This window comes from Heterocephalus glaber, unplaced genomic scaffold (genome assembly GCF_053883595.1).
Source record: "Heterocephalus glaber isolate CG9 unplaced genomic scaffold, H.glaber_assembly_v1.0 deba00001072, whole genome shotgun sequence".
Lineage (NCBI taxonomy): Eukaryota > Metazoa > Chordata > Mammalia > Rodentia > Bathyergidae > Heterocephalus > Heterocephalus glaber.
In genome coordinates this window covers 1,000,413-1,016,895 of record NW_028258189.1, presented here as the reverse complement: position 1 = coordinate 1,016,895, position 16,483 = coordinate 1,000,413, and the positions used below count along the sequence as shown (strand labels likewise).

At 48.0% G+C, this 16,483-nt stretch overlaps 1 protein-coding gene across 3 annotated transcripts in view; it reads right to left on the bottom strand.

The window, feature by feature from the left end:
• The window catches only part of Shroom2 (shroom family member 2), a 141,072-nt gene extending 124,898 nt beyond the window's left edge, over nucleotides 1-16,174 (bottom strand). For all 3 annotated transcript variants that reach the window (XM_021246350.2, XM_087209906.1, XM_087209905.1), the window contains exon 1: nucleotides 15,880-16,174. In XM_021246350.2, the coding sequence (XP_021102009.2) occupies nucleotides 15,880-16,017 (138 nt within the window). In that variant the 5' untranslated portion in view covers nucleotides 16,018-16,174. The remainder of the gene's footprint in view (nucleotides 1-15,879) is intronic.
• Between the last annotated feature and the right edge of the window lie 309 nt (nucleotides 16,175-16,483).

The following is a 16,483-nucleotide window of genomic DNA, read 5'->3' as shown; positions in this document are numbered from 1 at the left end:
CCCATAACCACAACATCCCAAAGACCCCCTTTTCCTGTATGATCCCCTTTGGTATGGAGATTTTGACCTAGGAACTTGGGGGCAGACAGCAATGTTCAGACCTTAACACCAGCATAAATTTATAAACCTACCCCGTAAGGCTGGGGGCATAGCTCAGCAGTGGAGCACACACTCAGCATGCACAGGGGTTCAAGCCTCAGCACCATGAAAAAAAAACTACCCCCAGAACTGCTGTGACATTCACACGAAATTAACCGGTAACCAGAACATTGTGGAGACTCAACACATGGCGTGTGAATTCTAGCTTCTGCATTACAGGGTTTGCTGACCCAGGTGTAACACAGCTCCCGGTGCGCAGGACTTCACAGCACAATACCTGGCCATTCCTGTAAGGAAGGTGCTCAGTGGAGGCCCAGTGTCATTGTCTACCACACTTTATCAGCACCAACCTGCCTGTGCTGGTGGGGATAAAAGGAACCCGTTCTCAGAAGTCAGTACCAATGAGACCACTCCAACGTGCCACAGCCAGTCTCAGGATGTCACTCCTCCCCAGGGGTCAAGTGCCACCCACGTGTGCGGCAGGTAACAGACGACAAGTGATTCTGTGCCAGTGTCTGCAGGGTTTTACCAGGTCATTTCCGGCGTGGGTATTCTCGGATGCAAGGAATAGAAGCCACTCTCACACCGAAGCTGCAAGGCAGTTTACTAAAATGCTATGAGGAGCCTAAAATCGGGGGAACGCTTGCCCAAACAGTTGAAAACAGGCCAGCAACAGACACCTTGAGAAAGACAATTCCGCAGGTCACTGTGACTCAGCTCTGGCACCTTACTGCTCTGGCATCTTTTACTTGTCTGCTCAAGAACCAAAGTCCGGGCCGGGGATTTAGCTCAGTGGTTCTGCTGCCTGCCTCGCAAGCACAAGGTCCCGAGTTCGATCCTTGGTACCCCAAAAAACAAACCAACGAGAACCAAAGTCCTGGGCAACAGAGTGAGTCACACCCCCTTCTCCTGCAGTACCCAGAGGATAGGGTCCCCTTGACCCCTACCTTGCCCAAAGCCATCAGTCCAGGAGGAGTCACCAAAGGGGAGGCTGGGGGGCAAACAGGAAGGGGCACTCCACCATTGGCTGATGCATACCACAGATGCCGGGGTGTGGTCGAAATATACAGTGACTGTTTAGATTTTTAAAATGTATTATAATAAAAACACAAGGCCATCCATCTCCCTCAAAATCCTCCCTCTCACTTTGAACACACTCATCCCATCATCAGGCTTACCACTTTCTGAAAGTTTTCCTTCGTGTCTTCACAAGGCATGACTAAAAATAGGTGGCAGCTGCTGGTGCCGAGCACCATCCCACAGAAAGGCAGGCTCGTACAACACGACCCTGTGTCCTTGTCCACCTTATTCACCAGATCTGGCTGTGTGCTATGTTGGGCTCTTCCCCAAAGTCAAAATGACCATGAAACACAAATGTTCTGAATCCATTCAGGACATCAATGAACCCAGGATGGAACCACTAAAGACACTCATGAAAGAGGACTTCCAGAACTGCTTCAGAAAGTGGCAAGGACCATGGGATAAGTATGTTCAAAAAGGAGGAGGGTATTTCGAAGGGGATCTACTGCAATGTGTCTTTGACTGTAATTATTATTTTAAATGTATACATTCACCACATTTGTGCAACCCAGGGAAGAACGACCAGGGTCCACTCACTCAGTGAAACAGAGAAAGAGGCCTTCCACGCAACCACGAAGGGCTTGGGGAGAGTCTCAGCACGGCCACACTAACACAGGCTGTTGGGAGAGCAGCAAACTCATCTCCAAAATCCATCTCCAGAGTGGCCATGTGCACAAACCACCGGGGTGTGTGGGCCCAGCAGGGCTGGGGAGGCCCAGGCTTCTGCACTTTCCCTGACAAGTCTAAAGCAGAGCTGTCCACACAACTTTAAGTGGCTCTCAGGAGCCACACTAAGTAGTAAGAAGAGCCAGGAATAGTAGTACAGGCCTGTAAGCCTAGCACTCAGGAGGCTGAGGCAGGAAGAATTGGAGTTTGAGGCCAGCCTGGGCTACACAGATACTTCACAGCCAGCCTAGACCATGTTGTCTCAAAAATACAGAAAAGAGGGCCGGGGATTTGGCTCAGTGCCACTGAGCCTGCCTCACAAGCGCAAGGTCCTGAGTTCGATTCCCCATACCAAAAAAAAAGAAAAGGGAAAAAAAAAACCTAAAAAGGAATAAACATAGGAAGTTAACTTTAAGAATACAGGGCTGGGGATTTAGCTCAGTGGTTCCGGAGCCTGCCTTACAAGCGCAAGATCTTGAGTTCGATCCCTGGTACCAAAAAAAAAAAAGAATGGGTTTACCAAGACACTCATGTAATGGTACAAGATCCCAATGATGAAGAATACATTTTAGGCTGGGCATGGTGGTGCACATCCGTAATCAAGGTACTCAGGAGGCTGAGGCAGGAGGATCACCAAGAGTTCAGGGCCAGCCTGAACTACGAAGTGAGACCCTGACTCAAAAAAATAAAATAAAGTAAAAAAGAAAAAAAGAAAAACAAAATACATTTTACTTATTTAACCCACTGCAGTCAAAATATGATCATTTTAATACATGATGAACATAAAGAAACTGCTGAAGAAATGCTGTGTCCTTTTCACGTCTAACCGCTTCTAATGACCAATGTGTATTTTAACTCAGGTGCATCTCAGTTTGGAGTAGACCAAGTCCAGCTGCTCACACATGACGAACGGTCGTCATATCAGACACACAGAGCCTTTCATACCCAGCTAAAGGGTCCTATGAGGACTGACCGGCAAATGCAGATGGGAAACGGGCAGGAGGTTAAACAAGGGCCCTCCAACATCCATCTAAGGTGCTTTAGGAAGAGCTACTGGGGCTTCCAGAGGGCTGTGAGAACCAGCTGGGCACTGGGACACACTCACTGTCGGAGGTCTAAAATGGTCTGCCACAGAGAGCCAGGGGGGCTATGTACTGTAACTGGCCACGTAAGGGATACCAGAGACAGTGGCCCTGAGAACAGAAAAGCAGCAACAAACATAAAATACTTAGGTACCAAAGGACTTCGTGATCAACTGGCTATGGGAGATTAAGAGCAGAGGGAAATCAAGGGTGACATCTAGATTTGACCTATGGTCAAGACTGGAGGAGAATTAAGAGGCAGCAGAAGAACGATTTCCAGATGGGCCTTGGGGCACATTCTGATTATCTTAGTTTGCACTCTGGGAGGCTGAGGCAAGAGGATCACCAGTTCGAGCCTACCCCAGGCAATTTATCAAAGTACAAAATAAAGAAGGACTGGAAACATAGCTCAGTGCAAAAGCACTAGATTCAATCTTCAGTACTGAGGGGGAAAAAAGATTAATCTCCACTGGGATAATGCTGTGTTTGAAGGCCCTTAGCAACCCCCAAGGGTCACCCGAGTTCAGCGGAGAGGCCGAGATCAGCATATGTTGATTTGAGCGTTGTCTAGATGCACGTTTTATTCCAAGAACATGCATGCAACTTCCTAACCGGAGAGATCTTTGAAAGAAATCAACACTCCAGAGAGGGCAAAGGAAGCAAGCCAGTGAAAGTCACTGTAAAAACAGCTGGAAAGAGACAAGTTTTGGTGTGAATTAAACATCTTTTTCAGAGCTACAATTACAGCATGGGTAATTTGAGAATTAAACTCTATAAAAACAAAGTGAGTTCCTGCTTGAGGCACAAGAAGGAGCATCCGCAGGAAACAGCAGGGAATGCAAAACCTAACTTTGTGGGTACAATTTCACAACTATGCAGAGAGGGATGAGATTTTAATTACTTTTCTCCCAAACACCAGCCACTGAAAATGGGGGAGGCGGGTGTGGCACTAGTTCTTCCACCCCCACCATGCAAACCTTAAATGGGATCAACTGTGTAAAACCTCTCTCGTTAAATCAACACAAAATAAATTCCACTGGACCAGCAGCAACTCTGTCTTTTCAAGTCCAGATGTTTTCTTTCCAAACTTTAATTCAGGATTCAGGGCCTCTAAACATAACAAATGTTAAGAAAAGCTGCGTGCACTCATACCCTTGCTCACACACACACGCGCGTGCGCGCGCACACACACACACACACACCCCCCACAGTTATTTTAAAGACTGATGCATGTAACCAACCGAAAGTACTCAGTTTTGCAGAAGGTAGTTTTTTTAATGCCTCAAATATAAAACTACACACACACACACACACATATATATAAATACATATATGTATTTTTTTTTAATTTTTTTTTTGCCAGTATTTGGGACTGAACCTAGGGCCTTTGCACTCAACTACATCCCTCACTCTTGTTTTTTCGAGCAGGGTCTCGCTAAGTTACCCAAAGCGGGCTCAAACTTGTGACCCTCCTGCCTCAGCCCCTCAGTGCTGGGGTTACAGGTGTGTGTCATCACACCTGCCTCATCTCTTTCTCTCTTTCCTTTTTGGTGGGTGCAAGCTAAGCAAGTGCTTTACCACTGAACTACACCTCCAGCCCTCTTTTCTTAATGTCTCAAATACCATAAACAAAATTAAACTTCCTTTATCACCTGGTTCCAAAGTCTGTAGACAATGTACTTCTTCAGAGAGTTATCTTCCAGCAATTAATAATTAGGCCTACATGTTCAATACTAAGAATCCCACAAGGATGGGGATGGATCAATACACTTACACTTTCCACATGTAAGATGATTATGTCTGAGCTACTGATCAATCATATCCTTTATTTTCATTTTTTCAATATTATTGTTTTTGCACTGAGAAAAAATAGCACTATGCATACTTTACAAGCATATGTACAATTAGCACAGATAAATATCACTGTGCTTACAAATGTATAAACATAGGCACAATGAACAGAGGAAGAGGCAGAGTTCATCTGCTTCCAAATCTGCACACCATAGGCAAAAAAAAAAAAAAATCACCTTTATCACTTCTGCAAGACCAAGGACAGTTTCAGCTCCAAGGACCTGGACCCCAGGTGTTCCCTGTCCTGTGTTTGTACTCTTCAGATCCTAACCCCTCTACCAAGGTGACCGGCAAGGCTCTCCCACTTCTTCAGTACCTGCCCCGCCCTACCAGCTTCCCAGCCCCACTCTCCTCCCAAGGCTGCCGCCCTTGGCCCTGGTACAGGGTCAGTCTGCAGCTGCTGTCCCTCCACTGCTCTAACTCAGGTGTCTAGGCGTTATTCCTCTAGGGAAGAAAAAATTGGCCATACAAGATTATAATTTATCTGATAAAGGCAGCCCTACTAATGACAGCTTCATGTTCAGCCTCCCAGGCACAAGTTCCATACCTGGACCTAAGCAGTTAAGAGGACTGAGCAGCCAGGGGAAAGGTCCAAGCCCTGAAACGATTCCAACAGCCAGCGCCCACCCACCTCTGCCTCTGGTCGGGACAGCCCTTCCTGAAAGCTAATTGTCTATGTGGGCACTCTCCCAGGCACCTGCCCTCCCTCTCCAGGGTGCCCAGGCAATCGGCGGGGCTACGGGGAGGGGAAAGAGAAGTAAGACAGAGTGAAAACTAAATTATCAGCTGGGAGAAAAAGTTAGGAGGGAGAGAAGCCATGGGTGTGGAGGTCTCGTTTTATAGACGAAGTGTGGGGAACAAGCTAGGTGCTAATTGGACACCCATAGTGACTCCTTGCACAAAGTAAATAATCACTCCCTCCTGCATGGGTGGAAAGAAAATGTTGTATATTTCATCTCTTGAAGCAGAGTATATTTGCTTAAAGGAAAACTTTAGATTTCTCTCAGGATTTCATTTGTTAGAACAGGCTGGTGGCACAAGTGATCCCAGAGACACAATGGCCCAAACAAAGACAACAGAGGTTTATTCAAGATCATGCAATGGTATCACTGACTACTGGGGGGAGGAAGGGCCGCAGTCACAAAACTCTGCCCTGGAGCCATCTTCCTTCCAGACAATCACAAGGGGAAAATGGAGAAGATACCTCCTCTTTCAGGCTCCACTACACTCTCCCAGTCCCACCCCCAGCTCCACCTTCCTCCTGAGGCCAGAAAATGGCAGCCCACCTTGCTCACCACTGGGTAGAAGTGTCATGTGACTTCAGCCGTCTGCAAGGGACACTGGGAAATGTAGTACAACAGCAGCATACCCTACTAATCTCCCTAAACTTCAGCAAGAAGCTCTCCACCGCACAACCATGGATCCAATGCCACACCCTGAAAGACTTACCTACTGCCAGAGAGGAAAGGAGTAAAGAAATGCAGTCTGCTGTTGCAGGGATAGTAAACCTTCATTTTTTTCCCCCAGTTTTGCCGCCCCAAAATTCTGTTCTTCTGAATATCACATGATTTGAAAAATCATTAATATTTAAAAAAAATAAAAATAAAAATAGAAAGTATTATTTTAAAAATAATTGAAATGTTAGGCAGAGGGAAAGAAATGATCACTCCCAGTGGTTTACACCATAATGCAGGTGATGAATGGAGCTGGCATTAGATGTAGCGTTTAATTAAATGCACTCCTAGAAATCCCATGAAAAACAGCCAAAATCAGTACCAAAACCACCCCAGACACATTAAGCTTCTGTCATACAAAATCCAACTCAAAGCTTGTCTGGAATAAATGACTAGTTCGACACATTGCAATTGTTTATTATAGTTTCTCAAAATCTTAATGGAGCAAGATTAGGTACTGAAAGCAGGGAGGAAAGGACAGAAGGAATTCAAATTTAGCAGAGCTAGCTTTACATGTTGCCTCATTTGGTGCCCAAGATGACACAATAAAATAAAAGTGATTATGGGCCAGGGATTTAGCTCAATGGTCCTCCTGCCTGCCTCGAAAGTGCAAGGTCCCGAGTTTGATCCCCAGTACCAAAAAAAAAAAAAAAATGATTCTAGTTTGACCAAAGGATTAAGGTTTAGAAAAGGCTTAGAACAGAGGACAAGAGTCCACTCCAGATGGAAGAAGGCACTGAGTGCTACTTCTCACTGGTGGGGTGACCTCCCATCCAAGAATCACTGCAGCTGGAGAAGGGTGCAGATGACCATTTTCACCCACTGAAAATGACAAGGATCCCCTGCACTGGCCAAATTCCCATCAGGCCAGAACGTTATTATGTGAAAACATTCCTATCTGACAAGGACATGGCCAGCCTTGAAAGAAACAATCTGAAGCTATGGTCTTGAAGATGTTCCCAGAAAAACAAGCTTACCAGATCACTCATCTCTATGCACTCAGCCACCAAACATTATTTCGGCAACCTACTCTTCATACCAATAGATGGCCAAGGAGCACTAGACATTTGAAAAAAGACTTCTGTTAAGGATGGGAGAAGCCAAAATAAATAAGAAAGGTCAGAGAATGTATGGAGAAAGAGCACATTTTTAGAAACCAGCTTAATATCATCAAAAAGATGAGAAAAAACCATGAAACAAGATCAGTACAGTATAAAAAAGAAACATCCAAGAAACAAACCCCAAAAACTGGAATTTGAAAAAAAAAATGGGCACACAAATTTAAAACTCAATTCAAGGATTGGAAAACAAGGTTAACAAAATCTCCCAGGGAGAACAGAAACAGAAAAAATAAAACTCAGAGTCAAACCAAAGGATCAAGAAACAGAAAGGTCTGACCTTCTGTCAACCCCATGCACCTGCAGAGACTGAAGATCACCTTCAGACAGCTGAAGGACAAATGTCTCTGCTATGGCTTAGATCTAAAACATCCCCCCAAAGTCTCATGTGTTCAGAGGTAGCGCTTTCAGTAATAACTGGATCCATTGATGAGTTCCCAGATGAATGTATTGTTAGGAAAGAGGCCCCATTTGGAGGAGGTGGATTACCTCAGCATGCCTTTGGAGGAATATCTCCCTCTCTGGCTCTTCCTACTCACTGTGCTCCTCAGGGGTCATGAAGTGGGCACCATTGCTCTGCCATGCTCTTCCGCCATAATGTTGCTGCCTTGGGGCCAGCAGACCATGGACTGAACCCTCTGAACAGGGACCCAAGTTAAACTCTCTTCCTTTAAATTGCAGGTATCAGGTATTTTGTCCTAGTGACAGGAAAGCTAATATAGTCTCCAGATGATCAACTTGTCAAGACTGAAATCATGACATTTACAGACAATGAAAGTCTCAACAGACAATCCTCTGTATGACTGAAGACTGTAACAGATGCTTCATCATTAGGGAGGATTTAAAGGATGAATTAAATGCTAGGTGTGTAGGAAATTAAGCAAAGAAATAAAACTACCGAGCCAGGTGTGGTGGTGCACACCTGTAATCCCAGCACTCGGGAGCCAGAGGCAAGAGCATTGCCATGAGTTCAAAGCCAGCCTGAGCTACACAGTGAGTGCAAGGCCAACCTGAATTGCATACCAAGACCCTATCTCAAAAAAATAAAAACAAAACTATCATTAATTTTAGTAACTACAAAATCTTGGGCAGGAAAAATCATCATAGCATGTACTTCAGGTTCAAGAGTGACACCATGTGTCATCAAAACTATGTAGGACTGGGCCAGGGATTTAGCTCAGTGGTTTCGCCAACTGCTGCGCAAGTGCAAGGACCTGAGTTTGATCCCCAGTACCAAAAAAACCTATGTAGGACTGGGGGGGCAGCTCTATCGATGGTAGAGATAAGAGCCTAGGTTGGATCCTAGCAGTACAAAAAATAAATAAGTAAATGCATAAAAATAATAAAGAGCAAGCAAAAGAGATAGACAATAGGAAGTAGAAAGATCTTTTTAAAATGAGAAGGGAGACAGAGATGGAGAGACAAGGGAGAGAGGGGAGTGAAAGAGGGCGGGAAAAAAAGAATTGAAGGGAAAAATAGAAATACCATTCTTACAAATGGGAAAGGGACCAAGTGTCGGAAGGAGCAGGGAGGGAATGGGAGGGGCTGAGGATGAAAAAGGAACTAAGATGTGTTATGTACATGCACCAACTCCCCACAAGAAATGTAAGCATTACGTACTCCAAATGTACTAATGAAAAAATGTTTAAAAGATAAATGAGTGAATGAATGAGAGCTATAAAAATCTTTGAGGCCGAGGGTTTAGCTCAGCAGCATAGCACTTGCCTGTCATGCACAGGGCCCTAATTTCCAACCCCAGCACCGCAAACAAAACAACACACAGCGTAGGCACTGAATATTATTAACCCAGAAATTCTCAGAGAAGGCCATTCTGACCCCCAGGCAACATCTGGCAAAGGCTGCAGATGGGTTTGGCTGTCACCGTGGGGAGGCAGGGTGGGGGTGGCTAGCACCAAGAAGAGGCTAGGGAGGCTGCTGAACATTCTGCACCGCCCAGAATGGATTCACAACAAAGAATCCAGGGGGCTCCCAATGCCACCAATGCCCAGGATGCAAAACATCCTCTTCCAACCAAACTTATGGTGCAGTTTACAATGGAAGGGTAGGGGCTCAAGAAACATGCCTGAGTATTTGGGGAAGGAAGGTGGGGCCTGGAGGTGGGTGGACCAAAAGCATTATCTCCTGCAGTGGAAGAACATACCGGCAAAGGCGTGAAGCTGCTATATACAATACAAATTCACTACTTAAGGGCAAGGACAGACATGTCACAAAGAGTCAGTTAAAAAGCTTGGACGGTCGGTCCAGGGAGGAGAAAGGATGACAGCTCCAACACCACCACCAAGAGCTACCAACTATTTACACTACGCAAAAGCCACTTTGGTAACCACAAACACAGAACTCAGGAGAGATACACTAACACTTGCCCCCTTTCTTCTGTGAATTAAGGCAAAGGCTGCCTCACAAGGCTATACAATCTATCCTGCCTGGTTCTCACTAACTTTCACGATTCGCCTTCGATCTAAACATCTTAGTCTCCTTTGGCCAAAAGAAAGATAATCTCCCAACCTTCCTAGCCAATTCAGAATACCGTCTTTCTTCCATCTCCACCCAAACAAAAGCAATCATCATTGCTTGCAATTTATTACTCTGGGGGGTTAAAAACAAAAACAAAAACAGAGTAGGGTCTCCTCCAGAAAAAAAAAGGTTACCTTTGCAATTCAGAACATCCTGGCTTAGAGGGTCAACTATGTGAGGTTAGTCCAGTTATTTTCTTTATTTTATTCCTGCAGAGCTAGGGATCAAAGCCAGGCCTTGTACCTGCTAGGCAAGTGCTCGGCCACGGAGCTACATTCCCAGCCCTTGGCAATGTCTCGGAAAGTTCTAACCCAGCACCATGGCACCCAGGGCTCTTTCAACATCCTTCTTGTGGGCTTCAAGTTTGCAGTTTGAGTATGTAAGAAGCGCCATGACTTGCAGAAACCTGTAGGATTTCTGCTGAGTGTTGCCCCATTCCTACCTAGTGTTTGAAAGTAGAAAACAGCCTTAATAGTCTTCTCAGCTGCTACACCCTAAAATTATCTTGTCGGATGTTCCCACTTTTCTGTGTCTTCCAAGAAAAGTTCCACAGAGCCCAGGGCTTTCTTCCCCTGCCCCAAAGAGCTTGGCCACAAAGTAGGTTTATTTGCATGCTGACACCAAACAACTCTGCCAAAGAGACAAGTCCAAAATGCATTAAAAAAAAAACAAAAACCCCTTCCCCAAGTGAGGAGTTTGCTTGGCCCTGAAATACAAGGGTAGTTAGGAAACAAGGTGAAAACTACTACAGTATTTGTTATTCCACATTAGCTCAAAGGCAAAGTAGCTTCTCTCCCCACCCCCCAAGAGATAAATGTTAGGACATGTTAAGAAATATTCCTAATTGAGCCACGAAAACCAAATTCAGCACGGCACAGACGTGTGCCGAATAGCTTCAGTTTACAGCTGTCCATGCCTCTGGATTTATAGGTGTGAGTCCAGTACATCAGCCTTTCAGAGTGGAAGACTCCACAGCGAACCCCAAGGGCTCGGGACAGGGCTGGAGGCACTGTGGCCGGCTCCCGACCCACACACCCGAAACATCTCCAGAAAAACAAGGATTAGAATTCAGCACGGCCTGTTAATTTGTGGGCTGGGAGAGGGTAATAAAGATATATTTGAAAGCCAGTTGGCAAGGCAGGTCTCCCAACTGAAAAGGTCTTTCAGCACAGGAAACAAAACTCACCTCCGGTATTTCAACCATACTACTAATTCCCCAGAACAAATGAGTCTTTAGAATTACACTCATCCTAATAACTCAAGAAAACTCTCTAACTGCCATCAGAGAGTGACTGGGCTTTCTAATTCGGAAGACTTGCTGTGGCTATGGCAACCAGGGTGCCCAGCCCTCCCGATACCCCTAAACCACAAACACAGAAGTCTACACAAATCCACAAGCAAGTTTTTAGACCATCAGTTCCTCAACGGATCCCTCTTTTCCAAAACCATGACTGACACCTGACACAGGACCTGGCTCTTGGGGACAAACAAGGACACACGGGGCAACAATTTGTCCCAACCAGGACCAGGTCTGCCGACCCGAACTGCTGCGTGCCCAGGCTCAGGACGACCTTGACGAGACCGAGGCCTCATAAAATGAAGCCCCTTATCAAAGCACCGAGGGAGGTGGGCAGGGGCTCAGGCCTCTCACCTCACCCATGGCAAGCTCCCCGTCCTGTCCCGAGCCCTGAGCCCTGAGCCCTCTGCTGTCTCGCACACCAGTGAATGCTTCACACAGCACATCTGCCACTTGGGGTGTGGCCCCCAAAACATGCCCTGATGGCGCCTTCACCTTCCCAGTGGAAGGGAGGCAGCCACTGCGCTGCACCCTCATGCTCAGGATGGCTCAGGGGCCAAAGGCAGCCTGAAAAGCAGCGGGCTCCCAGAGGAGCCGAGGGCCATGCCTGGCCCCATGAATTTCTCCTCCACAGCTGGGCTCGGGACATTCTTAACAGAGACTCTAAGAAATGATGACCAGGCGGGGCTGGGCTTCATTCCTTCGGCAGCAACAAACATTCCTGAGGCCACGGGGAGCCTTACTGACCCTCCTAACCCATCCCTCCACTGCCTCATTGGAATTCAAGTCACTAGGTGACATTTTATAAATCAGCCTCCTACCCCTCTGTGGCTTTCAGCCGGCTGAATCAATGACAGGGAAAGGAGCAGCACAGCCAGCAGGACCACAGACACCCATCCCACCCTGAGCAGTCTGCTTCCACAGGCCCCAGCAGGCCTAGGAAATAGTGACGAGCCCTGCAGTCTCTCAGAACCTGGACCTCACCCCTGCTCTCTCCGAAACGTTTTTTGCTAAGGGTAGACTGATCTCAAACTGCAAGTCAGCACACCCAAGAGTCAGGAATTGTTTCTGTCACTCAGTAGAGGTTTTGGAGGGCTTCGCCCATGCATGTCATAGTCCACGTATGCTACTCTCCCAGGAAGTGCATGTCCTCTAACTTCAAACCAGACTCAGAGAAAGTGAAGACCTTGCCGGCCCACAGCCACTTGGAGTGCTCATAGGACACAGGGCTGGGGAGTCCCTGCTTCTATTTCCTTTCTCTGGCTACAAAAATGCAGATGAAGCAACTATTTGTTTGTGTTTTACTACACAAATAAAGCTCTTTCTTAGGGCCAGCGCTTTGGTGCTCCACACAAATACTGGAAATGCCGACCTCCAAACACACCACCCTACAGGCGTACGTCTTCCAGAAGAAAAATTAAGTAACAGCCGGAACACTTTGCAAGCAAAGGTGACCCGCCATCAACCTAACAAAGCGATTCAAATTCAAAACTGGGGTGTGCCAACTGGCCGGGTCTGGGGACCTTCCTGGTTACCTCATCGGGAGGCCGGTGCCACAGCCGTGGAACAATGCACAGGACAGCCCACAATGGAGAATGATGCAGCCCAGAATGTCCGAAGTGTCAAGGCTGAAAAGCTGTCACCCAACAGATGCCGCCAAAGGACTCAAACTCCCCCTGTAGCCAGCTGGCCCATGTGCTAGGACTACAGGAGGCATCACCACACCAGGCTTGAACCGGCCCTATGCTGGGCCTTATGCTCGACAACCCTTTCAGTTTGTTTTTTTGTGGTGCTCAGGATGAACCCAGGGCCTCGAACACACTAGGCAAGCGCACTACCACTGTGCTATACACACACGTGTGCCCCTTTCAAATTTTGTTTGTTTTTGCTGTACTGGGGATTGAACCCAGGGCCACACTCATGTTAGGCAAGTGCTCTGCCAACTGCGCTACATCTCCCGTCCTTTTCTAAACAATTTTATTTTGATACAGGGTCTCACTACGTCGCTAAATTACCCAGGCTGGCCTCAAACTTTCAACCCTCCTGCCTCAGCCTCCTGAGTAGCTGGGATTACACACAGGGCCACCATGTGCAACCTCCTCCAGTTCTGTGATTTGCACTCCCACGAGACTTTCAAATGACACACACATTCCCATGGAAAGAACATGTGCTTTTATCCCTGGATCAAGTTATCTCCAAATCAGAGTCTGTTGAACAGAAAACAAATGATGCAATATTTGAGGGCCTCTAATATGTAACTAATTAAAAATTTTAAGTGCAAAAGAACTATTAGAAGAATGATTATTTAATGAGCCCCAGTGAACTATTCAGTAGCAAGGATTCAAATTTTTTTTTTTTTGGTGCCGGGGATGGAACTCGGGTCCTTCCACTTTCCAGGCAGGCATCGGAACCACTGAGTAAATAAATCCCGGCCCCCAAGGATTCAAATCTTGAATTTAATTCTGGTTGTAGACAATTTTCCCCCGCGTTCATCACAGTGGCCTATTTCCATTTTCTAAGTGGTCATAAATAGACATATTTCCTTCACCCTTTTTAAATCATGGGACAACTAGTTACCAGCTGTCAGGCTGCAGGCAAGCACCATCCAGTCCAGTCCACGAGAGCTAGGTCTGAGAAGTACTGGTGACACTGTGCACTAGCTATCTATGTATGCAGAAGACCAGTCCAAAAGCCCCAGCCGGTTCTGAACCTCTTCCCTCCTAAGGAACGAAACCCAGATCTTCCGGCCACACTGGAACAAATAAATTAAGCAGCCCTCCTTCAACTTACAGAAAGCACAGGAGAACACCAAGAAGGTAGGGGGCGGGGTAGAACTTCGGGATACCTGTATGAAGGAGGAGGGGCTCCACAGTCCCTCTCTCAGGTTCTCAAGAAACAACCCTGGGCTGGGGATTTAGCTCAGTGGTTCCGGCACGTGCCTTGCAAGCACAAGGTCCTGGATTCGATCCCCGGTACCAAAAAAAAAAAAAAAAAAACCAGGAAGTGGGCCGGGGATTTAGCTTAGTGGTTTCACTGCAAGGACCTGAGTTCGATTCCTGATACCAAAAAAATAAAAGAAACAACCCTAAGTTAAAGTGACCTCCAACTTTCTCACACTATGCAGGGCCAAAAGGCAAGACTTCATATCAGATAACATTGTACAACTTATTCCACCTGCCATGAAGACAAGTCTGAGGAAGATGTGTGGAACTGAATTTTATTTTTCTTTAAGAAATATCCCTGGAGCATGGTGTGGATGCTTGTAATACCAGCACTGAGAAGCTGAGGCAGGAGGATCACAAGTTCCAGCCCAGCCTGGGCTCTACCTAGCAGCTTAAGGAGACTAGGTCTTAAAGGAAAGATCCTCATTACTACACCAAAAAATAAAAATAAATTTAAAAAGAAAAAAATACTAACAGTTTGTGCGATTTACCTCTTAGCTTTTTCACTGTTGCCATCAGAAATGGGCTCTAAAATCTTTCCTTTACAAGACACGGGCTAATAAGCTTTAAGAAGACACAAAGCATGGCCTCTCTGCTCAAGGTATACACTTCATGACTGCTCAAGCCCCTCTGAAAGAAACTGATGTAATAAAGGATCTAGCCCTGGTTAAATTCATAATAACTAGGAAAAACTCTTTCCTAGGTTCAACATAAATTCAGTGCACAGCTAAACAACTCCCCTCAAAGTCTCTAGTTTGCAAATACAAAAGTGACAAAAAGGCTGAGGTGTAATTCAACAGTCCAGACTTGGCATGGGACCCTGGGTCCGATCTTTAGCCCGGACAGAGAGAAGTCTGAGTGAGTAAGGATAGACAAGTTTTGGGGTCTCTGTGGTTTGCACAACAAAGTCATTTCACTTCCCAAATTCATTACCTGTGGGGTGGGTTACGAGTCGCTTGATTTCTTCCTGCTGTGGTGGGGAAGGAAAGCAGAAAAACCTGCAAGTCACCTTCAAAAGCTTCCAGCAGCCAAGAACATTTACATTTTAAGGGGAACTTTGTACCTACCAGTGGCCAGGCTCAGCCTTCCCCAAAGAAACTGACCACTAGACACTTCGAAATAGAAGAAAACACTAGGGTTGGTTTATTTGTTTTTCCAAGTTCCTACCGACTCGGGTGGTAAATATCCTTGGTTTTGAGCCTGGAGAATTCCAAGTTCGGAAGCAACAACTCCCCCGCCGCCCCAGACGCTGCAGTCGAGACACATTAGGAACTCTTATTATGGGAACCCCAGTGCTAAGGTTAAGGCAGGCTACAAAGTTTCTCTAAGTTCCTGCAGGTATTTGGCGCACGAAGATGCAGGGCTGGCAGCCTAAAGCCAGTAAATATTGATGGCTGCCGGGAATCGAGCCGGCCGGCGGCAGCTGCCCGGCTGGGTCTCTCCGAGCGATAACGGGTGCAACTCCCGAACCGGGGACCCCGGCGAGGCCCGCGCCGGGCCCCTCGGAATCCTCCTCCCCGCACCTCTGGGCAGCCCCGCAGGTGCAGGTGGCCGGCGAAGCCCGGAGTGACAGGGGACCCGGCCGGGCCCTTTCCCAGAGGGGGAAAGGAAGGGGACCTGGAACCGGAGTCCTGGGCCGCTCGGCGGCACCGGAACCGCGCACCTCCGCCTGCCGCGAGGCCAGGTCCCGAAGGTGACGCCCGCAGCCGCGCGCCGCAGCCCTGCAGCCCCACGCGCGCAGCCCCGGCGCCTCACCTTGGTGATGACCAGCGGCTCGCCGAGCTCGCGGCCGCCCTTCAGGGTGAAACCCCAGGGCGCGCCGCCACTCAGCCGCACCTCCACCAGCCGCCCGCGGTCGCTCGCCCGCGCCTCCACCTCCGCCAGGCCCTCCATGGCGGGGTGCGGCCCGCGCCCATGCGCCCCGGGAGCCTCGGTCGGCCAAGGGCGAGAGGAAGGCTCCGGGGGCCCGCGGCACCGCCGCCCAACCGGCGAACTTGCTGCAACTGCAGAGCGGAGCGCCGGCCGCGCCGGGAGCTGGCAGGAAGAAGTCTCGAGGCGGGTAGGCGGGAAGAGGACGGGAGGACGGGAGGGCAGGGGAGGGCAGGGGAGGAGAGGGGCAGGGAGGGGCGGGGCGGGGCGGGGCGGCGCCCTCTGGGCTCTGGCCCCAGCCGGAGGTTAATGGTCAGGGTTGGGGGCTGTGGGCGGGATATGCGCTCTGGGGCTCCCAGCCCCGCTGGAGAGTCGGGGGGTCTGGTTCCAGGGGGGCCGCGAACTGGGATCTGCCCGGGCTGGAGGAGAGGGGCCCGGGGCGGGAGCCCGGCGTGGACTCGGAGTTAGGGTGGCCTTGAGAAGCGCCGAC